Raw genomic sequence first — 27,793 nt, 5'->3', positions numbered from 1 at the left:
AATCCTTACCCAGAATCAACATGAGGGGCATTCTTGTGGGCTCCTCCAGTTTACTGTTTATTTTTAACATGAAAGCAAGTTTACTAAGAAAGTAAACCAGGCTCAGTGGCTCATGCCTGTAATCCCAGCACTTTGGGAGGCCAAGGTGGGTGGATCATGAGGTTAGGAGATCGAGACCAGCCTGGTCAACATGGTGAAACCCCATCTCTACTAAAAATACAAAAATTAGCTGGGTGTAGTAGTCCCAGCTACTGAAGAGGCTGAGGCAGGAGAATCGCTTGAACCCGGTTGCAGTGAGCCGAGATTGCACCATTGCACTCCAGCCTGGGTGACAGAGCGAGACTTCGTTTCAAAAAAAAAAAAAAAGAAAGAAAGTAAAGGATGAAAAAAAAAATGGCTACTCCATAGGCAGAGCAGTCAGCTCCTCCAGTTTAAAAGCTCAAGTCAAAACCTGTGTTTGTCCTTTCAGGAGACCTGAAGACTGTGTCCACAAAGGGCAAGACCAGCACTGCAGGTGGGTGAGAACAGCGAACCGTGCAGTAACAGGATCCATTGGGGCTGCTTATGGCTAATGCACCAGATGATAGTCCCTTGCCTGGAAGCAGTGCACAGAAGTCACCAGACTCTAAAGAGTTTCCCTAAAGGCTCAGAAGGGAGCAGGGTGGGGGACAGGGGAGTGGCAGGCTGTGGGTCAGAGGTGACTGCAGAAGGAGCTTAGCTCAGGGGATGGAGCTAACAGGCCCCCCCCACCAATTAACGCTTGCTAATTAGTTTGTCGCCCCAACATAACAGGACGAGTGACTGTATCTTTACACAGCAGTTCGAGATGAGACTAAGCCTTGCATGCCTCCAGCCCCTCAGCCTTTCCTCATTTCCTCCCACTGCCTTGTTATAGAAGCAGGTCCTTACCACCCCATTTTAGAGAACTAAAAACACTTTTCATTATAAAAAATTGTTTTAATTCACTGGGGACCCATGAAGTGCTGAGTGTAATTCTAGGTACTGTGAGCATTGCAAAGAAAGCACTGTGTGAACTGAGGCATGGCGATGGCAATGCTTTAGGTTTGGGCCCAATCAGATGCAGATGTTTAAGCCTCGTGCTATGCTGTTGGCTCCTCTGCTATTTTACATGCCTTGTCTCATTTCATTCAACAACCTTCCAGGAAGTAGGCAATCTTTTAACCCCATGTTATAAAAAAGGAAACAAAGGTGACTTGACCTTCTCAGGGTCACACAGCTGGAGTCCAGGATTGCCAGACTTCTGGTCAGCACCAGCCAGGCCCTGTGCTCAGTCCAGGAGCCAACCCTGTCCTGTGTGGAACAGCTCGGGAACTTGAAAGCCCCCAGCACAGTCACTCAGGCCAGAAAGTCACCAAAAGTCAGATAATCTAGATGGAAAAGGCAGGAGCTACCTGCATTTGCTTCATTTTCCCTGTCCTTCCACAGATATCCACAGCTATGGCAGCGGTGGTGGTGGTGGCCACGGAAGAGGTGGCGGTGTTGGTGGCGCTGGTGGCGGCCCATGGGGAGCGGCGCCAGCCTGGTGCCCCTGCAGATCCTGCTGCAGCTGGTGGAAGTGGCTCCTGGGCCTGCTGCTCACCTGGCTGCTGCTCCTGGGGCTGCTCTTCGGCCTCATTGCTCTGGGTATGTGGCGAAGGCAGCAGGGCAGCCTGTGTGGTAAGAGGCAGGCTGGCCACACTGCCTGTCAGAAGAGCAGGAATCTGAGTGGGCCCAGATGTTAGGGGTGAGGGGACCTGAACACATTGGTATAGACCCTTGTTACCACAGATGAGGAAACCAAGGCCCCAGGAGGTACCTGGACAAGGGCACACTGCCATTTAGTGGTGGAGCTGAATTTGGATGGAGCACCTGATGCCCAACCCCACCCTCACTGTACCTGTAGGCCCCGCTCTAAGCACCTGGCTGCCCTTAGTAACAACGTCAGGACTTTCTTAACCTTTTTGCCTTTTGCCGTTTCCAAGCAGCCTTATCTAGTTCTATCAGCTCTCACACCACCTTCCAGGGAGAGTGAGGACAAGCTTGGTCACACAGTTCAGATAAGACTGACTTCCAGGCCAGGTTTCTTTAAGGCTCTGCTGTGATGGTGAGCAGCTAATCCTGCTGGTGGCCATGGCAGATCGTCTCTGCATGAGTATTCCAGTGTGAAGAAGCCACCACAGGCCCCTGTGCCCTGTGTCAGGCTCCCTACGAGGAGCGAGTGTGTGGAAGGCGAAGGATGGGGCCCTTGGTGCCTCAGTCTGTGTCCATTTGTTGCAGCGGAGGAGGTGAGAAGGCTGAAGGCCCGTGTGGACGAGCTGGAGAGGATCAGGAACAGCAAGCTGTCCTACGTGGATAGGCTGGTGAGAGACAGCAAGGACGGCCTCCAGGGCATAGCACCTGCAGTAGGAGCAGATCTGGACAAAATTGGCCTGGACGGTGAAAGCCAGGAGGCGCTCTGGTTGTTCGTGAGGAAAAAACTGATGACAGAACAGGAAAATGGTGAGAGCATGGCCGGGCACAGGGCCAGCTCCCCTGAGTTCCTTTCTTCTTTGCATCTGTGTGACATGTGTGCATGCGTTATGGGCGCCATCATCCAGCCCACTCTCAGCCTCTCTCCTCCTCCTCCGATCCTCTCAATAGCTCTGAGAAGTAGGTGGGACCAAGACTGTGGTCCCACTTTACTCCCGGGAAAACTGAGTTCTGGAAAAAAGAATTGCCCAAGATCATTGGACTAGCCAAATTCAGAATATGATCTCTAGTCTTTGCCTCAGTTTCTTCCTCCCATACCATGATCCCCTTATTGTGTGTGTGTGTGTGTGAGGGACATGAGATGTGAAGCTGACCCAGGATTTCCTTTCTCTTGCAGGAAATCTCCGAGGAAGCCCTGGCCCTAAAGGTATCGCCATGGATTGAGCCTTGTCCCTGCCTTCATTTCCTGCAGTTGGAAATGAGTTTTCTGGGTGGATTGGAAACCTTTTTCTTTTTTCTAAATGGAAGATGAATAGCTGAATGATCTTATGGTATCTGTTGGGAGGACTGAGAACTGGTTTTAGAGTCAGAAAGTCTTAGATAAGGCAGCATCTAAGAAAAGCCCAGCAATGAGCCCAAGTGACATAGACAGACTGGGAGGGACTCACACCGCACATTTCCTCACCTTGAAATACAGTTTAAGTCTTGTCAAATGGTTTTAAAATACAAGGCAGAATATGGCCTTTGGGTTCTTGCCCTGTCTCACAGTTTTCATGTATTTCTGGTTTCAGGTGACATGGGAAGCCAAGGCCCTAAAGGTAATTATAACATGGACATTTTTACCTTAAATATTAGCAAGCATTAATTGCTTTAAACAATCAGCAAGTTTCGGAAAACCCACCCTGCACTCCAAGAAGTAATTTGACAACAGTTGGGACAGGCGTGTGGGGAGGACTGGGAAGGTCCCAGTCCGAGGGACCTTTGGCTGAACACAGAGCAGCTCTCCTTGGTCCAGCTGAACTGGGATTGGTGAGCTTCTGTGTGCACAGGAATCTCCAAAAGAGTCTGGGCCCCATTCTCAGAGCCTCTGACTCAGAAGGTGTGGATGTGGGCTGGAGTCTTTTATCTTAGTCATCCTCAATGATTCTGCAGCTAGAAGAATACTAAGTACCAAATTCAAGATGACAGATCTCCCCCATTCTGCAGCCCCCTCTCACTTCCTAGGCGACCCTGGGGCAGGAAGTCAACTCCTCCACTTTGGGGCCCTCCAAGTCTCTTCTTTCCATTCAGATCCTTGCCACCCACACCCTTGCATATACCTGGGTCATTGTCCCAGCCCTCCTTCCCCAAGGCTGTAGCCTGCACACCCCTCCTGACCATGTTGGGGATGGGGACGGATGCTGCCAGAGTGCCTGAACCTGCAGTTGTCAGGTAAAATACAGGACTCCCAGTTAACTTTGCAGATAAACAACAAACAATTTTTCACTATAACTTGTCCCAAATATTTCATGGGACATACTTATAACTAAAAATATGTGGTTTTTGGTAACTGGACATTTGCATTTTTCTTTGCTAAGTTTGGCAACCCTACCCGAATCCCACTAGTGACTTCTTTGGGGAATTGGGAACAGTCCTCTGGCTGACCTCTCTCTTTTGCCTTTGTTCCTGCAGGAGATCGAGGGTTCCCTGGCACTCCAGGTATGTACTCTCTGATGATCTCCAGGGCTGCTGGTGTTGCAGCTGCTCAGTCGTAGCTGATGGCTTCTGGGAGGGAAACAGGGACTGAGATACCCTTCTGTGTCCACAGGTATCCCTGGGCCCTTGGGCCACCCAGGTCCAGAAGGACCAAAGGGTCAAAAAGGCAGCGTGGGTAAGAACACTTTTTTTCTTTACTCATTTATTCCTCATTCTTTCATTCATTTAGTAAACATTCATTTAGTAAACATTCATTAAGTGCCTGCTGTATGCAAGGCCTTGTTTTAGGCTCTGGAGAGACATCAGTGAAGCAAACAGAGAAACCCTGCTGTTATGGAGCTGACATTTGGGCTGGGGAGAAAGACAATAACTGTGATAAATAGTGAAGTCTATAGCAGGTTAGGGGGTGATGCATGACATGGGAAAGACAGAGCCTGCGGGGACTTTGGGAGTGAGATCTGAGGAGCATAATTTTACACAGGGAAGCCAAGGAAGGCCTCCCCGAGAGGTCGCCATTTGAGCAAATATTTGAAGGATAAGAAGGAGCCAGGCAGGGGAGATCTAGGGAAAACATTCCAGGCAGAGGGAGAAGCCAAGGCCAAGGCCCCAGGGCAATTTTTAAGGAGCATCAGGAAGGAGGAGACCTCTGAGCTGGAAAGTCTGAAGGGATGGGTGGAGAGGAGGCAGGCTGTGTGGGGCCTCACAGGCCAGTGTAAGGACTTTGGCTTTGACTGTGGGTGAGTTGAGAGGCCATGTGCAGGTTTGGGGCAGAGGTAGAACATGATCTACTCACATTTTCAAAGGATCACTCTGGCTTCCGGGTTGAGCCAAGGCTGTGGGGTCCGGGGAGAAACAAGGAGGCCAGGGAAGGGCTCCAGGCAAGCGTTTGCCGTGGGAGGCTGCCTGTGGAGCCCTTAGCTGGGACACAGGATCATAACTCGGAGGCTGGCCATCCCTGTTTTTAGGAGATCCCGGCATGGAAGGCCCCATGGGCCAGAGAGGGCGAGAAGGCCCCATGGGACCTCGCGGTGAGCCAGGGCCTCCTGGGTTTGGAGAGAAAGGGGAAACAGGTAAGAGGCAATTCCTTCACTGGCAGAGTCAGCTACGCCTGTGCTTCCTTCTCTCTGTCAACACCCATCCCTCCTTCATTCCATCTCTCTGTCTCCTTCCTTCCTGCATTTGCTGAGTGTCCAGTCTAAGTCAGGTCTGTGCTAGGCCCTGCCGAGACAGCAGGCTAATGCTGGGCCTGGGCTGGGTTGTGGGGCCAGGCCTAGGGCTGAGGACTCATCGGCCATGCCTGGAATCCACAGAGAAAGTGGTCACAGGAGCAGCGGCCTTCCCGGAGTTGAGTAGTGAGGAGAGTGAGGAGTCAGGCCAAGGTGGGGCTCAGGGGGCCGGGGCAGGACCGAGCAGAGTTCACTGTGAGGCAGTGTGGGGCACAGGCCTTTGAGCCTCTCCTGGCTGGAAGGAGGCCAAGAGGGAGGTGGGAAAGGCCCCAGACATAGGTCCAGTGCTAGAGGGGCTGGGGAAGGTGTTGCAATTTCATCCTTAACTATGAGACTGCTTTTGTCAGGGGAAACCAAGGCAGATACCAGAAACCCTCCCAATGCTAACAGACTGTGAACAGGAAGCTTTCTTTTTAGTTTTACTTTCTCTTTAAAATACTGCTTAACCAGAGAATAAAATGTATTCAGTGCCTACTAGGTGCCAGACTTCATATACTATAAAGTCTCTGGTGGTAGGAACTGAAGGAGTTTTGCTGCTAAGTGGCCTCACTGGGGCACCAAATGGATCCAAGACCACTAGCAGGGTGGGAAGCATCCCCTCCAAATGGCAGTGCCAGGATAGGGGGGCTGTCACACTGTGGGGCCTCTCCCAAAGTACTCATCCCTCCATTTCTCCACAGGGGCTGCTGGTGAACCAGGTCCTCACGGCCCACCTGGTGTCCCAGGTTCTGTGGGTCCCAAAGGTAAGTCCGGTGTGCATGAAGGAATCAGTTTGCCAGAGGGGAAGCCACATTCTGGATGGATCACAGAGAAGCAGGCCCTGGGACCCCAGACAGCCCTAACCCCCTGGCCCAGGCCTGTGCAGGAGTGGTGGGTGGGTCTAAAGAGCATCCCCCAACAAAGCAGTCCCTGGGGAGTCAAGATCAGGGCTGTAAGTTTAGCCCCATAACGGGCTTGGGGCTATGTTTCCATCTCTCTTCAATGGCCCTGTTATGTGATCCCTAAGCGGGTAGATGGATCATTCAGGAAATCAGAAATTAGACCATTTCCTTGACTGACTGCGGCCTAGGTGCACACATCAAAAGTAACATGTCTGGGCAACCCAGGGAGAATGGGTCCCTTCTCAAAGCCCAAATGTTCTATAGCCTCAGCCCAAATGTTCTACTCTGACCAGGAAAGAGCAAAGGTCATTTGATCCCACCCAGCTTCAGCCCCCTCCCTAAGGAGGACATGCACTGGGGTCACTCCTGGCCTGCAATGCACACTCACACAACCCTCACCTGGAAGACAGTGTCCCCAACCCCCACCTGCCCTGCTCTGGGGCCAGATATCCCTGCCTGTACCTGTCCCTCTGCTGATCGCCGTCTCATCCTCCTTCTCAGGTTCCAGCGGCTCTCCTGGCCCACAGGGACCCCCAGGTCAGTGTGCTGCTTCTTGTAAATGGGTTCTGTTTCTGGAGCAAAGGTGGCAATGTTAAAAGGAAAACCAAATATTTTTAAAGCAAACGAAGCAATTATAAATCTAGCCTCTTAGAGATACAGAATTCAAATCTGCGTATGTGTCCCCTCTGGCAGAGGTTGGCCTCCCTGATGGGTCCTGTCCAGATCCCTTCTGACCTGGCTTTGGGCCTGAGACCCTCCAGCAGCTTCAGCAGTGGAAGTCCCCATTCTGTCTTCATCTGAGCAAGCACCTGCCTCTGTCTTGTCCCCTATGGGCCACAGAGCTTGTCCTGCTGTCTTGAGAATCTTGAGCTGTGGCCAATGCCTCTGCCAAGGCTCTACAATGTGTTCCAATGCCTGTTCATCAGCAGGGGCAAGGAACCTGGGCCAAAATGACTTAGCCAGGACTTGGGAAGGAGTCCATGGGAAGCATCCTTTGACTTTCACTTTAGGGTGTGTGCACGTGTGTGCCTATATGTGTGCATGTGTGTGCATACATGTCTAATCATTCCAAAGCTAGGGATACTCATCTGCGTGTATGGTTTCTTCTGCTGGGCAGGTCCTGTAGGTCTCCAAGGGCTCCAAGGTGAAGTGGGACTTCCTGGTGTCAAAGGTAAGCTGAAGGGAGATCTGGGAGGGACAGTGAGGATCTGATGGACAGAGCCCACAGCCTATGCAGGCCGACAAGTGTCAGAGGGGAAGGTGAAGTCAGGATTGGGGGAGCCTGTCTTCAGAGACAGACATTGCCTCTTCCTGGTTGTCCCCTGCAGGGCATTTTACACCAAGGTGTCCATTTCCTTTTTAGGTGACAAAGGACCGATGGGACCGCCAGGACCTAAAGGTACATCACTCACTGCTGCTTGGTCATTACTAGGGCCTGCCTCACTCCTAGAAGCCCAGATGGGACCCTTACTACAGGGTCAGAGGGTGCACAGGACCTTGGCTCCGGACCCTGGAATGAGAGAGATCCAATATCTCATTCTAATTCAACCTCTCAGATAGGGAAACTGAGGCACAAAGAGGGGAAACCAAGCACTAACATCCCCTTAAGTTCTGAGGTGGTGAGTGGCTCTCAAGGTGGTAAGGATACAGCATTCCAAGGCATCTGTCCTCTTGTGTCCATAGCACCAAGTTGCAACAGCAGGGGCTGGGGGCTCAGTTTGTGGGTGGGTCCTGACTCTGCCAAAGATCAAATGTGCTCCTTTGGCTGCATTAATGCTGTGTCCTCACCAACATCCGCTGGCAGGAGTTCAGAGATACAGTGAGGACTATCCTGCAGCTGGGGACCCTGCTATTGGGTGAGATTGTTTTCTTTGCTCACAACAGTGGTTTTCTCCCCCTCGCCCTTGTTTATTTAGGTGACCAGGGTGAGAAAGGACCTCGAGGTCTCACAGGTCAGTCTGTCATGAAAATCTACTTTAATCCATCCATGACCTTTGCAAATCCATCCAGAAGTATGAGACAAAATCTGTTTAAAACCCTTCAGGGAACTTGTAAGCTAGAAAAAAAAAAAAAAAAAAAACATTAAGACAAGAGAAAATAAAGCCTGGAATGGAGGACAAGGAGGTATCCAAATGTATAGTCCAAACAGTAAATGTTTGGAGCAAAAAAAGAAAATAGAGAGTTGTCTCTGATCTTTTGGGAAACACAGTTGAGAAAATTAAGCTGTTCCCGAAGCAGCAGGAAGTTTGCACCACTGGTATCCTCTCAACCACTGACCTCCTGCCAACTGGCAGGATTGAAAAGGAAATTGATAGTAATAAAGCTGTGACTCAAGGTGTGGTTTTCAGTTTTCAAGGAAATAGACTCATGTGCATGCCCATGGTTCTGATTAGGTGTGGTTTCTGGGTTAGCCCATGCCACTGCCCAGGGGAGCCAAGTGGCCCTGACCTTGGAAGCAAAGCAAAAGCTGCCTCCTTGACCTCTTCTTGCTAAGGAGGGGCAGGGCTTGGATGGGGGGAAGGTAAAGGAGGGAGCAGACTACCATTGTGGAAGCATACACAGCTTGCAAGTGTCCAACCAACTAGTTCTTTCTCCTTTGCAGGCGAGCCTGGCATGAGAGGTTTGCCTGGTGCTGTTGGTGAGCCTGGAGCTAAAGGGGCAATGGGTAAGTGTCCCAAAGGAATGGATGCAATGAGTTCCCCATTGGGGGGGTCACCACAACCCTGAAGAAATCCATCTTCTAGAGCTGCCTCTCCTGCTCTCTAATCTGCTCACCCCTGGTTGAGTCTCCTTTGACCAGTCATTTCTGTGTCTGGGCATCCTTTCTGGGGCTCAGAGAGCTGCAGGTACCTCTGTGGGTTTCTTTCCTCTTTGGGAGAGGCCTTGTAGGGCATGGCCCATTCACCTAAGAGCTGGCTGTGAGCTCCCCACTCCCTGGGGAAGACGGTGGTGAAGTCCTTAGGAACCTCATGTGTTCCAGGAATCCCAGGGCTAGTCTCATGGCCAAATCCAGATTTTAACCCTTTTGCTGACCTTTACTGAGGTGCCTGTCAGCCTGGCTGCAGAAACTGACCAAGAATCTCAGAGGTAGCTGGTTGCAGTGATTCACACCTGAAATCCCGGGGACTCAGGTGGATCACTTGAACCCAGAAGTTGGAGGCTGCAATGAGCTATATTATACCACTATGCTATAGTCTGTGTGACAGAACAAGAATCCATTTCTCAAAAAAAAAAAAAAAGAAAGCCAGTGTTGAGCATCAAACCCGAGAAGGGTTTAAGCCCCACCTGTAGAGATGTAGCATTTTCACTCTCGTTCACTTACCCAGCTGTTAGTGCTGACACCGTGCTAGGCAAATGAGATGCTTTACCTGCCTCAAGGGGAGATAAGGCTTACATGAGGTGACAAGTGTCATACAAGGTACAGAGCACTGTGAGGATACAGTCAAAGGAGAAATTTCTTCCAACAGGAAGGATGGAGGAGGGGGCATTTTAGGTGGTTCCAACAAGTTTGAAAGATGTTAATCATGACCAGTTTGGAAAATTCCATGCAGGGATGACGGCACGAGCAGGGAAAGACAAAAAAATGGGAAAGAGCAAGACATGGTCCCAGAAGGCCACTGTTTCGGATAGAGGTTACAATAATGCCTAGAGCAGAGGAGACAAGACTATGGAGGACCTTGACTTCTAGGCCTTCAAGTAAATGCAACAAGCATTGAGCATAGAGGCTCAATGTCATGAAAATCTACTTTAATCCATCCATGACTTTGAGGTGCAATGGAGAGGCACTGAACAATTCTCAACAGGAAAAGAGACAATTGCTGGTTTAGGAGAAGAGGCAGGGAGAATACTGTATCCAGAGAGTGTGACAGACAGGGCTGTACCATGGCTAATGGCTGTGTGTACTCCTGGGAGACAATGGGCTTCAAGGCCACTGGGGCAGGAGAGGGAGGAATCATAGAAGTCATTCCAGGAGCAACTGACAGACCTTGCTTCTACTTACCAGGTCCTGCTGGCCCAGATGGACACCAAGGCCCAAGAGGTTGGTCACTGATCTGCTGCCTCTAGCCTCACTCCCATCACAGCCCATGTCCCAGCATGCAGCCCCCAGTCCCCTTAACATAGTGCCAGAGGAGAGTATGGCATGCGCAAATGTGCAGTGTCCAGTTCTGTTCCCCTTCTCCTTTCTACTTGCCAGCAAGTCAATTAGGAAAACCCTATCAGCTCAGATGTGATGACCAGTTTAGTCTTCCTAAAAGTAAACCCTTCCATGTTGGTCATTCTCTAGGTGAACAAGGTCTTACAGGGATGCCTGGAATCCGTGGCCCACCAGGACCTTCTGGAAACCCAGGAAAGCCAGGTATCAGAGCAAGAAGAGGAGCCATGGCCCTGCTTAGTGTGTGTGTGCTTTGTGTGTGTGGATGTAGGCGTGTGTGTGTGTGTGTGTGTGCATGCACAGGGGTGTGGGTTGTGGGGGATGGGGTATGTATGTGCATGGTTGTGTGTGTGTGCATGCACGTGTGCACAAATGCACCTGTATGTGCTTTATCCCATTTTCCTCCAGCAGCTCAGCAGGGAACTGCCATAGTGTTAGGTTGTTTTGTGTGCAGTGGCTATAGGCCCTGGCACCTCTGAGTAAGTCTGGCGAGTCAGAAGAGTGAGATTAACAGCTGAATACAAGGAGTTCTAGAAATGGGGAAGGACACTCTTAAAATTGCAGACTTGAAGGTCACCTCACTATCTTGCTCCTCTGAGCCGTTCCCCTGTTGTCCTTCTCTCCTGGGGCTGTACCTGGACCCCCACCAACACCCACCAGGCTAAGGTGGAAGCCATTGTTAGAGACTCCACCAAGAGCAAAGAGCAAATTCTCAGGGCTGCAGGAAGAACAAATGAAAACCAGCAAAGAAAGCTGTGTGGTCAGGGCGGGTGGGCATTCATTGGGGCTTCTGAGAGTAGGGGCCCTCTCAGCCTCCTTTGGTGGGTGCCCAGACAGGAGACATAGAAAGGGACCCTGGGGCAGCATTGGGGTCCATCAGTGTTGAGCATTCTGGGCTCATGGCTCTCCTCAGATTCCAAAAGGGTTTGTGAACCCAAAAGGCTCAGAACCATTGCCTGAGAAAGCAGTGGGTCACTTATCTGCAAAGCCAAAAGACCACTGCTCTCCATTCAGAGCTGGGAGGGCCACGGAGGCTGGCTGCCCCGGCATGAGGCATGTCCTCCTGTACCCACTGACCCCTCCACTGCAATGTCCACCGGTTTCTGCAGGCATGGGTGTGGCTACCAGGGACAGCCTCAACCCTTCAACTTTTCCCTCTTGTGTCTGATTTTCTGCAGGTCTCACAGGACCCCAGGGACCTCAGGGTGAGTCACTGGATCACTCCCACCTGCTGCCTCCCACCTCCTCCTGGGGTAGCTGCTTAGGCCAGGGTTTTCCTGAAGTAACCAGTTTTCTCTCCTTTCCAACTCCCTGGCATACACTCCCTTTCACTGTGAGCCTTGAGAAGCACCTTAGGAAGGAAAAATAGGCACAGAACAATCTAGAACACCATTCTAGTAGAAATGAGATTAGATTGTATGCCAATTTTGTCTTCCTATGCCCTGTTCCCCTTGGGTATAGGAATCTGAGAGGAACCCCAAGCCCATAGCAAAGCTCCTGCTAGAGGCCCAAATTCCCCCACTGGCCTGGCAGGGCATGGGTGCTCAGCCTTGTTCAGGAAAGCCCAGTTTCTCTGGAACAGCCTCAGTGTTAAAGCCTGTCCTGTAGTTGGACCATTATGCCCCTATAATGGACAAGCTCACTACACCTATCCCCTAATTTCCTGAAAGAAATTAGGCAAAGATTGAAAATGTAATCAGGCATCAGGCCCCCCAGCAGTTGAATGCACAGGGACATGCTTCCGATGCTCTCACAGAGGAGTTCAGTGTCTGAAGGCAAGAGGGCGTTGCTGCATTGGACACAGGAAGCCCAGCTCCTCCTCTGCAGGGGAGAGGGGAGACAGAGGCCGCTCTGCAGTCTCCAGGTGACTCATGACCCTGAGGGATGGAACCCCCCAAAGCTGAGTCCATGTGCCTCTGCCCACTTGAAGCCAAGCTGTTACATTTCCCAAAGAGGGACAAGGGCTCAGAACAAGAGGCTCCTCAGGGGTGACTGTCTAGACTAAAGCAGACAGCAAAAGGTCTCAGGGTTTCAATCAGCAGTGTGGCTGTCCTGAGTGACAGTGCACTAGTTACTACCCGAGGGTGACTGGAATTGCTGGGCCTTCATCATCCTAACTTACTTGTTCTAATCACATCAGGACTTCCTGGTACCCCCGGTCAACCAGGAATAAAAGGTAAGTGAATTTCCAAATGAGATATTCTTTCTTTTCAATGGCCATTTTTATAAAAGGAAGGGATGGACAGGAGGGAGGGCTTTCTTTGGCCAGAGCCTGGATCAACAGTGGCATCTAGTGGTTCTGGCAGAGGGCTGTGAGGCTGGGAGCCCAGGGATTTGTGAACCAAGCCCTGAATCCTCAAGCCCCACCTCTCCCCAAACACCCACCCCACAAACATGAGCGTTGCTTTCATACTTGGATGTCTCCAGGCCATTGTTGCAGGAGGTTCTGGAAAGGCACTGCCCCCCCAAAGCCTTTCTATGCACTGTTTTGCCTCTAAATGCCCCCATTAGTGCTTCATCCCCCTGGCATGTAGGCTTGGTCCCCTCTGAACAAATCTCTTCCCCTGGGGCAGGAGCCACCTTTGCCCTTATCATTCACATCGGCCTTGGTGTGAATGGCTACACCAGGCCCTTCCCAAGTGGTGGCTTTAGTACAGGCAGAGAGGAGTGTTCAAATGCTACTGAGAGGGCAAGTCAGGGTACTCAGAGGGAGCCCATCCTCAGGGGTCTGGCTAGGGCAATGTGGTGATGCCTGTGCACATAGTGACCCTCTCATCCAGTTCTGCCTATCAGCCCCAACCCTGAGCAAGTTCAGGGATCCAGTCTCGGGGATGGTCTTTCTCTTTCTGTTCCTATGATCCCACCACGCTCCTGAACTTACATTCTATGGAGCTGTGCTCTGTCACGGCAGTCACTGTCCCTCTTGGTGGGACCCTAAAATAACCATTTTCCATAAATGATTTCCAAAGACTGGTTGGGCCAAGGAGTTCTTTAGGGCTAACTAAATGTAATTCCAAAATAGTGATAGCCGAGTTTATACATCCCAGGCAGACCACACTAGGTCCACGGATCTGTTCATGAATGGATGATACCTTTTGTAAGAGTCTCATAGGTTTTGGAATTTCCTAGGATAACAGAAACCCCCCCTTTTTGAGCGCCTGTGACTTCCTATCCAAGGGGGAGTTCAGACTCTGCCCGGACAACATGCACAAGAGGGGCCATTTTACCTAATGTTGGGTTGCATCCCAACAAAACAGACTCAAGTGCTTTCTCCTCTCTGTTCATGAGCCCTGGCTGAAGGACGGTGAGCAGAGACCATCCCTCTGCTTTCCCTTAGGGAGACAGTAATATTCTCCTTTCATGTGTGAATGACTGAATTGCTCACTGAACTTGGGGGAAAAAAGGGCCCCTAAAGAATGGTTTCCCCAAGCGAGTCCATGGATTGCCAGTTCTCAGCACTGTATCCGGTCGATAGGTTTGGGAATGTCCTCTTCTCAAAAGGCCTGCACACACACTTTCATTTTCTTATTATTTCTTTTTTTTTTTTTTTTTGAGACGGAGTTTCACTCATGTTACACAGGCTGGAGTGCAATGGCGCGATCTCGGCTCACCGCAACCTCCGCCTCCTGGGTTCAGGCAATTCTTCTGCCTCAGCCTCCTGAGTAGCTGGGATTACAGGCACGCACCACCATGCCCAGCTAATTTTTTGTATTTTTAGTAGAGACGGGGTTTCACCATGTTGACCAGGATGGTCTCGATCTCTTGACCTCGTGATCCACCCGCCTCGGCCTCCCACAGTGCTGGGATTACAGGCTTGAGCCACCGCACCCGGCCTCACACTTTCATTTTCAATGCTCTGAGACACAAAGCAGAAAAGAGATCTTGTTAACCTTTATATAACTCAGAGCTTCTCAGACTTAACGCACTGCAGAGCCCCCTTTTAAATCCTACACAGCCCCTACAACTGTGCCACAGAGCACTCTGGGAATCCTGCTCTACCTGGGGTAGGGGAGGGGGGCTCATCGCCTCTGTCCTTTGACCTTTGAGTAACTTTCCCACCTAAGGCAATTCCCAGGCAGAAGTGATGGAATGTGGGAGTGTGAAGGACTTTCCAGTTAGCCTCATTCTGGGTTCACTGAAAGGCAAGCTTTCCACATCCTCAAGTGAAGCCACTTCTCTGAATGAAGACGGATGCTCTGGCCTCTGGGGGCTCCAGCTGAGCAATTAGGCTTAATGCATCCTGCATGCCTCCCTTCAGTTCATTAAAATGCCTTTAGTCTGTGGGTGAGAGGCCCAGAAGTGGGTCCCAAATGCAATCAGAAGCCTTGAAAATAGCTTATTGAGCCACTAATTGATCCTCAGAACAACCACTCTCAGCCTTTTCCTCCCTTCCCAGGTGAACCAGGAGCTCCAGGCAAGATTGTGACTTCAGGTAGGCAGGTCCTAGAGGGACCCTCCTTCCTGTCTTTCTTATGCTGGGCACCTACCTTGGCTCTGTGGTGCTCTGGGCAGGATGTGGCAGGGAGTTTTCTGGATCAGTAGAGGGGGAAGGAGGGAAATTCAGCAGTAGTAATAAGAAACACCAGCCTGCCTACCACAGCCTGGCTCGGGTCCCAGCGCCTCTGAGTGAGAAGGGTAGGACTAAAGGTTTCATGTGCCTTCTGTTTTCAGAGGGGTCATCGACGCTCACCGTCCCAGGCCCCCCAGGACCTCCTGGAGCCATGGGACCCCCAGGACCTCCAGGTGCCCCAGGTCAGTCGGTTTTCTTGCTTTGCCCCAAATCAGCAGTAGGTCTTGGAAGTAGTGATTCTAGCCATATTTGTTCAGATCCTGAAACCTAGGCCAGGAACTGAACCTGGCAAAGAGAATAAGGAGCTTGACCTGAGAAAGGTAAACTCTTGCATTCTCAGAAATGAGGTAGATCAGTTATCCTACTTCACAGCATAGGAGGCTGATGTGCAATCAGAATTTACAGAAGGGGAAGCCGAGGCTTGGAGCAGGTAACTGACTTGCCCAAGTTCCCATGGCCAATAAGCAGGACAAAGAATTTGGCCCAGATCCTTCTACCTCCAGAGCCTGTGGCCAGTCAGAACACCCAGCCCCTGAGCCCTTTGTTTCCTCGTGGAAAACAACTTGACAACCTGCATCCAGGGCAACAAAAATGTCAGGTATCTATTTGAAGAAAATATCCCCAAGTAGGATGGTGACAAAAACACTTCCGAACAAAGTTGTTACAAGATAAAATGTTTATTGAAGAGCAGGACATTCAATAATGCCTGCTCTGTGGTTGTAACTGTATTTTTATAAGATATAAAAAAGAAAAAATGCTAGAAGAAAATAAAAAATGCCCACTAATTGAAGAGTTGCGGACAATTTGTTTCCTACCTTTCCAAAGTGCCTGTTGTTTTGTTATACGTATTTTTAATTATTTTACATTTTTATGTGCAAATGAAATACACAACTTATCACAACAAATGCCAGAATGTACCAGCCTTCCCTCCTGACAAGCTCCAGTGAGGAGGAGGACATGGGGGCATGCAGAAGTCCCTAACCATTAAAGGACAGCAGCAGGGAGGGCAGTCCCGCCTGCCCCAGGAAGGACAGCAGCAGGGAGGGCAGTCCCGCCTGCCCCAGGGTCCTGGTACCTGTCAGAGATGTTCTCATGCAGCTGGACCACAGGGCTGGTCTCAAATTGCTTATTGCCCTCAAACGAGGTGGCCTCTTTGGGTCTCTGTTCCATGCCTTGGGAGGAATTATGCCAGGCGACTGCCCTTCCTTCAGTTCTTCCCATGACCCTACAGGTACGATTTAGCCTTTTCTTCCACAACCCCATTTCTAGGCCCTGCTGGCCCAGCTGGTCTCCCAGGACAGCAAGGTAAGTCATGCCCTGCAAGAATGCAGGACGGTGGGCCCAGTCGGAGGACTTCCTCTCAGGGTGGACATGGGGCCCTCTGTTCTAGATGAGGCGAAAGATGTGTTTGGGAAAAGGAGGAGAGGGCCAGGGCTCTTCACCGGGGCCTTGCAAGGCCTCAGCTGCCAGGGAAGACACCTCTTCTCACCCACTTCCATGTTTTTAAGAAGGTGGGATTCTTGGAAGGGGGATTGAGGCTCTGTGGGCCCCTGGTCAGGGTAAAGTTTGGCTATTTTTACAGACCTCAGGCCTCTTGTAACCAGATCCTGATAATCATACCACTGTCCAGTGATATATCTGGATAGAGTCAAGGTTAGGAAAAGTTGGTTCAGGTCATCCTGGGGTGTTTGGGCCACTGAATTCAGCAGCCCGACCCTGCCCTGCTCTCTACCAGGCCCTGGCCCCTTTGTTAGGTCCTGCCTGACACCTGGGCTCACTCCCAAGGGAAAGCAGGCGCTGGTCTGCAGGCGGCACCCACCCCAACTCTTATGTCCTCCCACGGCCCTGCCTCATAGCTCTCTGCCTTTTTCCCTCAGGTCCCCCAGGCCCCAGAGGACACCAAGGTATAGCAGAGCTCACATTAAATGACACCTGGGGTAGAGGGAGGGGTGGCAAAAGCTCACCTTCCAAGAGCTTTAAGCTTGTTAGAAAAGCACTAGGTACAAATAAGGAAGAGTAGAGCAGAGTGTCTCTAGGAATGGTTGAGTATGTGCAGGGGTGTAATGCAAGTTTGTATGTGTACAGGGGTGCAATGCAAGTATGTGTGTGTGCGGGGGTGTAAAGCAAGTGTGCATGCAGGGGTGTAAAGCAAGTGTGTGTGTGTGTGCAGGGGTGTAATGCAAGTGTGTGTGCGCACGGGGTTTAAAGCAAGTGTGTGTGCAAGGGCGTAAAGCAAGTGTGTGTGTGTGCAGGGGTGTAATGCAAGTGTGTGTGCACGGGGTGTAAGCCAAGTGTGTGCAGCAGTGTAAAACAAGTGTGTGTGTGCAGGGGTGTAATGAAAGTGTGGGTGTGTGCAGGGGTGTACTGCAAGTGTGTGCAGGGGTGTAAAGCAAGTGTGTGTCCAGGGGTGTAATGCAAGTGTGTGTATGTGCAGAGGTGTAAAGCAAGTGTGTGAGTGTGCAGGGGTGTAATGCAAGTGTGTATGTGTGTGCAGGGGTGCAAAGCAAGTGTGTGTGCAGGGGTGTAAAGCAAGTGTGTGTGTGCAGGGGTGTAAAGCAAATGTGTGTGTGCACGAGTGTAGTACGTGTGTGTGCACGTGTAGTACGTGTGTGTGCACAGGGGTGTAATGCAAGTTTGTGTGTGTGCAGGGGTTTAAAGCAAGTGTGTGTGCATGAGTGTTGTACACGTGTGTGTGCAGGGGTGTAATGCAAGTGTGTGTGTGCAGGGGTGTAATGCAAGGGTGTGTGTGTTGCAGGAATGTAGTGCAAGTGTGTGTGCAGGGGTGTAAAGTGTGGGTAGAGGTGTAAAGCAAGTGTGTGTGTGCACGAGTGTAGTACGTGTGTGTGTGCAGGGTGTAGTACAAGTGCGTGTGTGCGCACATGCACGCAGGGGTGTAGTGCAATTGCATTTGTGGGAGGAGGGGACAGCTCTAGGTACTGCCCAAAGGGCAATGCAACCCCAGCAATCATAGATCTTGGGGAGTCTCTAAGGGGCCAATAGTGGGTGAGAAAAGTGAGACTGAGTGTCCCTCTCTTGGTGTGTCCTCAGGCGAGCAAGGCCTCCCAGGTGTCTCAACCTCAGGTAAGGACTGAGCCCCATGCCATTCTGGTTCTAGCCAGAGCCTCTGCAAACCCTGGCTGACTGCACTGTGTGTGTTGTTGAATTCTAGGGTCTGGTTCTCTCGGACTCAACCTTCAGGGACCACCAGGCCCACCTGGCCCCCAGGGACCCAAAGGTGACAAAGGTCAGTGAGGGAGCAGCCGAGGTGGTGAGGAGTGAGGGTGAGCCTGGTGCCCAGAGCCTGAAGAGACGGCAGCAAGTACTTTTATCAGTGTGAAGTCTTGAGAGAGAGGAGGCTGGAGGACGGAAAGGCCAGAGGGAGGAAGGGATAAGGACATGGAGATATAGTTTCTGTCCAAGGGAACTATAGTATTATTACAAAAATGAGGCCAAGAGACATGGGACAATTGTTGAGCCACACACTAATAATTGTGGTTTGGTTTAACCAGGGAAGGGTTCCTGGGGGGAGGTGATGCAAACTTCTCATTTTGGATTCCAGGTGATCCAGGTGTCCCAGGGGCTCCTGGCATTCCTGGTGGTCCTTCTGGAGGTAAGAACTGAAAGTGACCAAAGTTCTTTTCCCCTTCCTCTGGCGAAGGCTGATCATTCCAATGAGGATGTTGCTCTATTCATTCATTCATTTCTCCGTGATTCATTGTTGATTCTTCTCCATGTGCTAGGACCTATGAGCTGCCCTTACGGAGGTTACATGATACCTAACAATGCAGACACTGCATGATGGAGAACAGACACACCCTGGGTGCTGGGGAGTTCAGAGAAGGGGGATGCAATGTTGGGGTTCCTTCAGCAGGTTGCAGAAGGAAAGGGCAGTTTGGCCGGGGGCAGCTCCCTCACTGTGCCCCTTTCAGACAGTGGCTGCTACAGGCTCTCCTTTCCTCTCTTCTTGGGGACGCTTCTTGCCACTATCCTATTTCTCCCCCTGAGAAGACCCTCCCTCCTCAGATCATGAAAGCTATGCCTGGGTCCCTGTTTGTCTGACCCTAGGGTGGAGGAACCGACGCAGGACACTTTCTGTTTCCTGCAGGGGCATCATCAAGCACCATGTACGTGCCAGGCCCGCCAGGTCCCCCTGGGCCCCCTGGGCTTCCAGGCTCCATCAGCAGCTCTGGCCGGGAGATTCAGCAGTACATCTCTGAGTACATGCAGAGTGAGTGGCTGGCCGCCTCAAGCTGTGGGGACAAGAACGTGGAGATACAGTCTCTGTAAAAGGGAGCTGTGCTATCATCACAGAAATGAGGCTAAGAGACATGGGACGACGTAGGGCAACGTGTGTGTGTGTGTGTGTGTGTGTGTGTGTGTGTGTGTGTGTGTGTGCGCGCGCGCGCGCGCACACGTATTGAGGGAAACAGTCTGTGCTGCCAGGCCCAGGTCCTCCCACTGTGGAGCCAGGCCTACAGGCCTATGAGCTCCCCAACACCAGCCTTCTCATAGCTGCCCCTGACACAACCTCACCCTTGTCCCACACCCTGGGTAGGAGGCTGGGGCAGGCACTCACCCACATGCACGCACATGCTTCCACACCTCACTGCACAGGCTCATTTGTCAAATGGTGGCCGGCTGGAGTCTTGCTGCCCCACAGCCCTCATTGGCCACCTGACCCAACTCAGGCCTCTGCCTCAGTTTCTCCATCTATAATTATGGGAAGGACAGTGAGGGGAGTCTAGGCTCCCTCCTGGCCCAGCCTTGGGTCCATGTCTGGGGTGTGGCAGGCATGTTATCATGTACTTTGGGTCACTTCTGTGGGAGAACATGTCTTCTTGGGGACAGGCTTGACTTCGCTTTGTTCCTTTGTTGGCAGGTGACAGTATTAGGTCTTACCTATCTGGAGTTCAGGGCCCGCCAGGCCCACCTGGTCCCCCAGGACCTGTCACCACCATCACAGGCGAGACTTTCGACTATTCAAGGCTGGCAAGCCAAGTTGTGAGCTACTTGCAGAGTAAGCCTTTCCCTGCGCCCTGCGCCTGGCACCTTCCTCCTATGGGTCCGCTTTTGCTCCCAGAGTCTTATCTCCTCATTTGCTATTTGCTTTGCCCTTCTCTGGAATATGAGTTTTAATTCTGAATTCACAATATTCGGGCCACTGGGATACAGTGTCAACAAGGGTCTGTTCAGATTCAGGGCAACCATGTTGGAGAGCCACGGAGTGAGGCTTCCTGCAGTCAACTAATGTGTTCCTAATTATGGGTTCTTCCTACCTGTGCATGAAGGTTGGCAGTTATCTCGCAGGCATTAGGCTAAAGCATGTTCTTGAAAGTAAACTGCATTTCTCACCAAAGGGGGAAAAAAAACCCAAAAACATTTGACCTTGTTATGCTTTCAAAATAGCCTCATAATACCCCATTCATCCATTTCCCGCAAAGACAAACAGCTCAGTAACCAGGACTTTCAGATTCTGGAAAAATGAGGGTGTTGCTTCAGTACCTGCTAAGCAGATAACCTGAGGTTTTCTTCCCGACAGCTTCGGGGTACAGCATCAACTTGTCCTCCTCGTCCTCCATCTCTTCTGAAGACATCCTGGCTGTGCTGCAGCGTGAGTCACCTGGGAGGGGACCGAGTGTGGGACCATCTTTGCTTTCTCCTGACCTCACTTGTCAGGCAAATCTTGTCCTCATCTGAGCCTTGGGAGGGCTGCAAGAGGGAGGAAATCCTTTGGGACAAAGAGCCACTTACTGCTGTGATCTGCTGGCAGGGTCAGCAAACTGGCTGGAAAGAGGACATGAAATGTCCTCCCAAACCCCCATGCCAGGGAAGCTGGCAGGTGCCCCTTCCAGAACCTGGCAGCTTGCTGGTGTCCCCCTGACCACTGTGGGCCTGCGGACCCAGAACTCACAAATGTCAGGCAGGAGCTGGTTTGTGCAGGGGAGCCCAGACTGTGGCTGGACCATGGGTGGGACCCCCTTGGCCTGGGAGGGTCCTGCTAGTACATCCTCTCCTCTCCAGGGGATGATGTGCGTCAGTACCTACGTCAGTACCTGATGGGCCCTCGGGGTCCACCGGGGCCACCTGGAGCCAGTGGAGATGGGTCCCTTCTGTCTTTGGACTATGCAAAGCTGAGTAGTCACATTCTCAGCTACATGTCGAGTAAGTGTCTACAGGAGGGGTGGTTGGGAAGGGCCTGGAATGAGGACTCGGGAGGGTGAACTTCCTCACGATAGCCCCACTGACCCCCACCTGCCAGGCTGGACCAACCCCACCAATGAGCAGTGCTCAGAGCTGTTCAAACCTGTGAGCCTGGGGCAGGTCAAGAAGCATGGCAAGGAAAGGGGGTTACAGGCACTGTCTTGTATGAAGTCTACATACAACTCTCTCTCTCTCTCTCACACACACACACTCACAGAAGAATGAAGCACACAGGCACCTTGACCTGCTTCTCCAGCCCCGCGGAGCCCTCCCCTCCTCCCTTGGTGCTCCTCCTCTCTGCCTCTCTTCCTGCCATCTCTCTTCTCTTTCTTGGGTCCCACTTTTGTCCAAGCCTCCTGTGTGTCCGACCTCCTCTCTGACAGGTGTTTCCATCTGTCTTCCCCTGCCTGATCTGAATCCATCACATCCCTAGGTTCTGGGATCAGCATTGGGCTTCCTGGTCCCCCAGGGCCACCTGGCTTGCCGGGAACCTCCTATGAGGAGCTCCTCTCCTTGCTACGAGGTAAGGCCCAGCAGGGGACATTGTCCAAGTGGTTGGGGAGGAAACAGAGCCCCCTGGCCCAGGCCAGGACTGACTCTGTGACCTTCCTTGGTATCTCAGGGTCTGAATTCAGAGGGATCATTGGACCCCCAGGTCCCCCGGGGCCACCAGGGATCCCAGGCAATGTGTGGTCCAGCATCAGCGTGGAGGACCTGTCCTCTTACTTACAAAGTAGGGCACTGTGGAGTGGGATGGGAGGGCAGGGGATGCAGCCTGGCTTTGGGGGCTTACTTGGGTTTTAGCAAGGGCAGTTCAAGCACTCCTGGAGCTCGTACAGGGCTGGGCACGGGGTCCTGGAGAGCGCCATATGTTCTGGTGAGGGGGCCTTCAGCCGTAGCAGGGACAGAGATGGGGAGAGATGGCCCTCCCAGGTGTAGCCCAGTGTGATGAGGGCCAACCTGGGGCTCTACCTCTCAGTGACTGGAGGGCTGAGTTGAATGAGGCTCAGAATTGGGAGTGAGGGCCCCAGGAGCAGCCATTCCTGGATGATGCCAGGAAACAGCAGGCTCTGGGCCTCCTGCTGTTCTCTCCTCCCCTCACCCGGAGGCCCGGCCTTATCCCCTCCTTTCCAGGAGGGGCTCACAGCGCTCCAGCACAGGTTGGGAATTCAGCTTCCTCCACAGCACGAGCCTGACCTTTCTTCCTCTTTCCTCTGCCCAGCCGCCGGCTTGTCATCCATCCCAGGTCCTCCAGGCCCACCTGGTCCTCCAGGTCCTCGAGGGCCCCCTGGTGTCTCAGGAGCTCTGGCAACCTACGCAGCTGAAAACAGCGACAGTTTCCGGAGTGAGCTGATCAGCTACCTCACAAGTAGGTGCCCCTGACGGTGATGCCCCACCAGGCACCCTGCAGGCCTTGCTTATCCCTGTAAGTGGGACAGGGAGGCCACACACATGAGAGCCACCAGTGGGGTAAGCCCAGTTTCCTTCCACAACATCATTCTCCCACTCGGGTACAAGAACCCTTAAGTTTACTTCCAGTCTCTCAGGGTAGTTGACACCCTGGGAGAGACTCCCTAACTCTTTCTCTCCGCTAAGATCTGAGCTCCCTATCAAACAGCTTCTTACCCTGCAGGTCCTGATGTGCGCAGCTTCATTGTTGGCCCCCCAGGCCCTCCTGGGCCACAGGGACCCCCTGGGGACAGCCGCCACCTGCCCACGGATGCCTCCCACAGTCGAAGCAGCAGCTCCTCCTCACACAGCTCGTCCATCAGGCGGGGCAGCTCCTACAGCTCTTCCACGGGCACAGGGGGTGCAGCTGCAGGAGACGGGGGGCCCTATGGCACTGACATCGGCCTAGGTGGAGGCTATGGGGCAGAAGGCAGCATGTATGGTGGCAATGGCGGACCATTCGGGGCTGACTTTGCTGGAGGTCTGGATTACAATGAGCTGGCTGTGCGGGTATCAGAGAGCATGCAGCGTAAGTGGGGACATTTAGGCCTTGGTGCTGGGGGAAGAAGCGTGGGAGCATCTCCAGACTGGCTTTCCTATTTGTGGAGCACCCAGGCTGTGAGGACAGAATCAGACAGGGAGGGACTGGAGGGGACAGGCAGCCCCAGCCTAGTTCTCAGCCCGCTGAGCTCACGAAGCCCAAGCCCTGGGACCTGAGCTGTGGGGAACAGAGCATGCTGAGGGCTTTGTACTTTGCTTTCCCAACACCTAACTCGTTCTGGGTCCCAAATGAGTCATAGGACCATGCTGGTCTTTCTGCTGGGGCTGAGAAGGACGTTGGCTAAGAGTCCCTTCCCTGTGCAGCTTAACAGCACTGCTACTCAGTCAACAAGCCTTTGATACAGGCCCGCAGCAGGGAGACACCTGTGTCAGTTGGAGGGCTTCACCCTTGCTGCGGCTTGATCTAGTTCAACTGCTTTGGGCGTTAGATACTCAGAGGGCACTGTGTTCCTGCTGAAGAGGGCGCTGGTCAATCCCGAATTCCTGTGCCCATGCTCTGGTGTTTTACAGGTCAGGGCCTACTGCAAGGGATGGCCTACACTGTCCAGGGCCCACCAGGCCAGCCTGGGCCCCAGGGGCCACCTGGCATCAGCAAGGTCTTCTCTGCCTACAGCAATGTGACTGCAGACCTCATGGACTTCTTCCGAAGTAAGGGCATCCAACTGCTTTTCCAGCACCTGCCTCATTGCATAGGCTCCCACAGGTCTGCTTCAGAAACACCAGTCTCATGAGAAACCTCCAGTTATTAACACTTGAGATGCTCAAAATTAGAAAAATTCTATAAAATTCTGAACCTGGTTTCCTTACATGTCCAAAGTCCATCACTATCTCTCTGTTACTCTGAACAAATGACTCATGTCCCAAGCTGCCACACAATCGCTATTCTAAGCCAGTGATACCCTGCTTTTACAGCTTATGGAGCCATTCAAGGACCCCCTGGGCAAAAAGGAGAGATGGGCACTCCAGGACCCAAAGGTAAGTGGTGGCAGAGAGCCAGTCCCCCGGATCCTGTGTAACACCCACCTCTTACTGAAAAGCAGCTCCTGTGCTGGTGGCACACCAGCTACCTGTGCCCTCAGCTCCCAGACTCATGCATTACTTAGTTATGCCCCATTTGTCCTTCTAGGTGACAGGGGCCCTGCTGGACCACCAGGTCATCCTGGGCCACCTGGTCCTCGAGGGCACAAGGGAGAAAAAGGAGACAAAGGTAAGTGTTGACTGCTGCATGTTTTCATGTTCTGGAGAGCTGCAAGGCTGACGCTCAGTAGAAAAGCAGGTGATTTGTTCCGGAGCAAGCCTGAGACATTTTTCAGGCTAATGTCAATTACTCAAGGCAGACACTGCCAAAAGCAGAATTTGCATAACAATCCTCTTCACGGTGAGGAAGAAAAGGAGAGTGCCAAAGCAGGGAGAAAAGGGAGAACCAAGCTGGTGCTGAAATGGGGCAAACAAGTTAAATAAATGGATAGTCTTACAAAAGACTTAACCTTTGAAGCCTTCTTCGCAGTGGTCACGGTTGCCATAATTGCCCAAGCCGAGATCCCCACAGGACACAAGATATGTTTAACTTCCTACTGATTTTCTAACTTTCAGGTGACCAAGTCTATGTTGGGCGGAGAAGGAGAAGTATTGCTGTCAAGCCGTGAGCTAGCCGTGGCAGGACAGCTCCTGGACCAGTTCTCATCATGCATGTGGCACTTAGGTCACAGCTCTCCAGAGGGTAAAAGCTGGAGTCTGTCAATGTCCTACTGAGACAGCACGGCCAATCTAGCAACGCTTGTTTTAGTCTGAACACTGTATACATATGGAATTCAGTCAAGGATACACAATCTGAAACAGCTTCATGGGTGGACTCTAAGAGTAGTTGCAATGTTTTAGAATGAGACTTACTTCTCTGCTATCTAGATCTGAACTCCTTGGCTTCTTTACTTAGTTCAAGCCCTAGCCTAGGAAAGCTGGGAAAGTTGGGAGTTTCTGAGCTTTGCCTAAATATGAGCCCAAAAAAGGGAGGGTGGGGATGGGGTGCCTTCCTGGAGGTGACACTTGATAGAGGTGTGTTCTGGTTCCTGTGGCAGGGCTGTGCTGTCAGCTCCTTGCTCCCCTGTTCACTCTGCATTCTCTAGACAGTTGGCTAAGAAGTGACTCTTGTAACTAAAAAAATTAAGAAATTCACTTTCTCTCTCTGAGGTGGCAGTGTTTCTAATGGTTATCATATATGCATATCACACTCCCATTTGCTTAGAAAGTCTGATTGCAGCTATGACTGTCCATAGGCCCATGCTAGAGTTCATGGATATGTTATACTGAACCAGGCCACAGCAAACAGAAAAAGAAGGGTGAAGGGCAACAGGCAAGGAAGGGAGAATGGGGGCGGAAACAATACCTGATGCTGGGGACACAGCCTCAGCTCAAGACTCACCCTCCGTTCTGCACTCAGAAAACGGCACTTGGGGGACTGGGCGCAGCTGGCCTTTGAGCACTTTTTAATGTCTAAAACATTTGTTTGTGGTCTATCAGATGAAACTTCATTTCAACTGTAACATTTCCAATTAAAGTTTTTTTTTTTTCTTTTTTACTATCAGGTTTAATATGATTCCTCTGACCACAGAAAGGTTAAAAAAAATATTCTGGGTTAATTGGGTCTGACTCTAACACTGTTTACTACAAACATAAGAAAACAAAACTCGTTGTATTTTGGGACACGGCTTCTGGTATTTCATTCAATCCCTGAGGTCTTTAAAGGCAAATCTTTAGATACCTGCAACTATGAACTCAATCTAGAGATATTACGAAGCACATGAAAGTTTTCCCTAAGCATAAGTTATCTGAAGTAAACATGCAACAAATGAGCAACAGGATTATTTGCAATTAGGTAATGCTTTATCCTGGGGCAATGGAATTATGATTGTGGGGCAAGTAATCCATGAAATATCAAAACTATTACAGAAAAATGTATACATCTCAAATGTCTCAAATAAATGCATAGTAAAATCAGACACTCCAATTCAGAAGAGACTATACTTGGCCACTTTGTGAATTTGTTACAAGTTGTGACTCTCAAATTGCTGGACAATTAAAAATGGAATTAAAATTACATCGACTTCTACACCTCTACTCTTCTAAAAAGACTGTTTATTTTCCTTAAGGTCTCTACTATCTCATATATAAAAAACAAACAAACAAACAAAACCCCACACCAGTAATTTCCTCTGTATCAAACAACTGCTAGCAGCAACAACCAGTCAAGCACTACACACTCTACATGGTCTTTTTGCCTTTTTCATCATATCCTAATAGTTGCCTGCTATCAATGAGAATTTTTTTTTAAAACGAGGCTGGGTGTAGCAGCTCATGCCTGTAATCCCAGGACTTTGGGAGGCTGAGGCGGGCAGATTGCTTGAGCCCAGGAGTTGGAGACCAGTCTGGGCAACATGGCGAAACCCCGTATCTACTAAAAATACAAAATAATTACCTGGAGTGGTGGTGGGCACCTGTAATCCCAGCTACTGGGGAGGCTGAGGCAAGAGAATCACTTGAACACGGGAGCTGAAGGTGGCATTGAGCCGAGGTCTCATCACAGCACTCCAGCCGGCATACTATATCTCAAAAAGTAAATAAAATAAAAATGAGTTCATACAGCCTCCAGATTTCAAACAACTGCAGTTTTACTGTCTAATGAAAACAACTATGTATAATGAAGGAATACAATGTGCCTTTTAAAGAATTTTTTTTTTCAAAAGAATTCATTAGTTTTACCCAAAGGCTGATTTTTTTTACTTTTTAATTGTAGCTTTTATTAAAAATAACTTCCTAGCAAGGCGCTGTGGCTTACGCTTGTAATCCCAGCACTTTGGGAGGCTGAGGTGGGTGGATCACAAGGTCAAGAGATGGAGACCATACTGGCCAACATGGTGAAACCCCGTCTCTACTAAAAATACAAAAATTAGCTGGGCATGGTGGTATGCACCTATAATCCCAGCTACTTGGGAGGCTGAAGTAAAAGAATCGCTTGAACCTGCCTGCCAGCCTCCCGAGTAGCTGGGATTATAGGTGCATGTGAGCCAAGATTGCACCATTGCACTCCAGCCTGGCGACAGAGCAAGACTCTGTCACGAAAAAAAAAAAGCAACTTCCAAAAAAGGAGGGAGAAGATGTTTTGACCCTTTTTCAAAAGTAGCTTTAGGGGTTCAAGTATTATATCCCCTTTAATAGTGATCCTTATGTTGATTCATCAGACATAGTAGTTTTCCCTTGTTACTAGATTTACCTTACTAGGATACCCAAAGTCTTCATAAAGGCTTATGCTCAAGTAAAATAGGGTACAAGTCCAAACTTACTACCTTCTCTGGACAAAACTCAGAAAGAGGATGGGCAGGCATGAGGTTATGTCCTCAGCTGGATGGCAATGGATCTGAGCATCTTTTGTTTCTTTTTTTTTTAATTCAAGAATGAGTTCAATAGTTCGCAACGCTCCCAGATTAGAAAGTGACACTCCATGCCTCCCTCCAGCTGGACACGTGCCAAGTGATGCTGGCTAGTGTCTATTGAATCTTGCATGAACATTAATAATGACGAAGAGATTATTTTA

At 50.9% G+C, this 27,793-nt stretch overlaps 1 protein-coding gene across 1 annotated transcript in view; it reads left to right on the top strand.

Moving 5' to 3' along the window:
• Positions 1–26,315, top strand: part of COL17A1 (collagen type XVII alpha 1 chain) — a 55,335-nt gene extending 29,020 nt beyond the window's left edge. Inside the window, exons 16-52 of the mRNA XM_032281532.1 lie at positions 470–514; positions 1,447–1,644; positions 2,278–2,499; positions 2,867–2,896; positions 3,261–3,287; positions 4,141–4,167; positions 4,277–4,339; positions 5,130–5,234; positions 6,071–6,133; positions 6,773–6,808; positions 7,389–7,442; positions 7,635–7,670; positions 8,188–8,223; positions 8,874–8,936; positions 10,275–10,310; positions 10,557–10,628; positions 11,603–11,629; positions 12,565–12,600; positions 14,821–14,856; positions 15,096–15,176; positions 16,264–16,299; positions 16,872–16,898; positions 18,043–18,075; positions 18,164–18,238; positions 18,554–18,604; positions 19,100–19,222; positions 19,874–20,011; positions 20,534–20,605; positions 21,016–21,156; positions 21,629–21,718; positions 21,818–21,928; positions 22,418–22,564; positions 22,829–23,173; positions 23,716–23,853; positions 24,118–24,180; positions 24,332–24,412; positions 24,799–26,315. Coding sequence (XP_032137423.1) covers positions 470–514; positions 1,447–1,644; positions 2,278–2,499; positions 2,867–2,896; positions 3,261–3,287; positions 4,141–4,167; positions 4,277–4,339; positions 5,130–5,234; positions 6,071–6,133; positions 6,773–6,808; positions 7,389–7,442; positions 7,635–7,670; positions 8,188–8,223; positions 8,874–8,936; positions 10,275–10,310; positions 10,557–10,628; positions 11,603–11,629; positions 12,565–12,600; positions 14,821–14,856; positions 15,096–15,176; positions 16,264–16,299; positions 16,872–16,898; positions 18,043–18,075; positions 18,164–18,238; positions 18,554–18,604; positions 19,100–19,222; positions 19,874–20,011; positions 20,534–20,605; positions 21,016–21,156; positions 21,629–21,718; positions 21,818–21,928; positions 22,418–22,564; positions 22,829–23,173; positions 23,716–23,853; positions 24,118–24,180; positions 24,332–24,412; positions 24,799–24,851 — 3,017 coding nt within the window. The 3' untranslated portion in view covers positions 24,852–26,315. The remainder of the gene's footprint in view (positions 1–469; positions 515–1,446; positions 1,645–2,277; positions 2,500–2,866; positions 2,897–3,260; positions 3,288–4,140; positions 4,168–4,276; positions 4,340–5,129; positions 5,235–6,070; positions 6,134–6,772; positions 6,809–7,388; positions 7,443–7,634; positions 7,671–8,187; positions 8,224–8,873; positions 8,937–10,274; positions 10,311–10,556; positions 10,629–11,602; positions 11,630–12,564; positions 12,601–14,820; positions 14,857–15,095; positions 15,177–16,263; positions 16,300–16,871; positions 16,899–18,042; positions 18,076–18,163; positions 18,239–18,553; positions 18,605–19,099; positions 19,223–19,873; positions 20,012–20,533; positions 20,606–21,015; positions 21,157–21,628; positions 21,719–21,817; positions 21,929–22,417; positions 22,565–22,828; positions 23,174–23,715; positions 23,854–24,117; positions 24,181–24,331; positions 24,413–24,798) is intronic.
• The last annotated feature ends 1,478 nt before the right edge of the window (positions 26,316–27,793 follow it).

This window comes from Sapajus apella, unplaced genomic scaffold, assembly GCF_009761245.1.
Source record: "Sapajus apella isolate SASKATOON/1434 unplaced genomic scaffold, GSC_monkey_1.0 scaffold13, whole genome shotgun sequence".
In the NCBI taxonomy this organism is placed as follows: domain Eukaryota; kingdom Metazoa; phylum Chordata; class Mammalia; order Primates; family Cebidae; genus Sapajus; species Sapajus apella.
The sequence above is the reverse complement of the archived record's forward strand: the minus strand, read 5'-3'. Positions and strand labels throughout refer to the sequence as shown.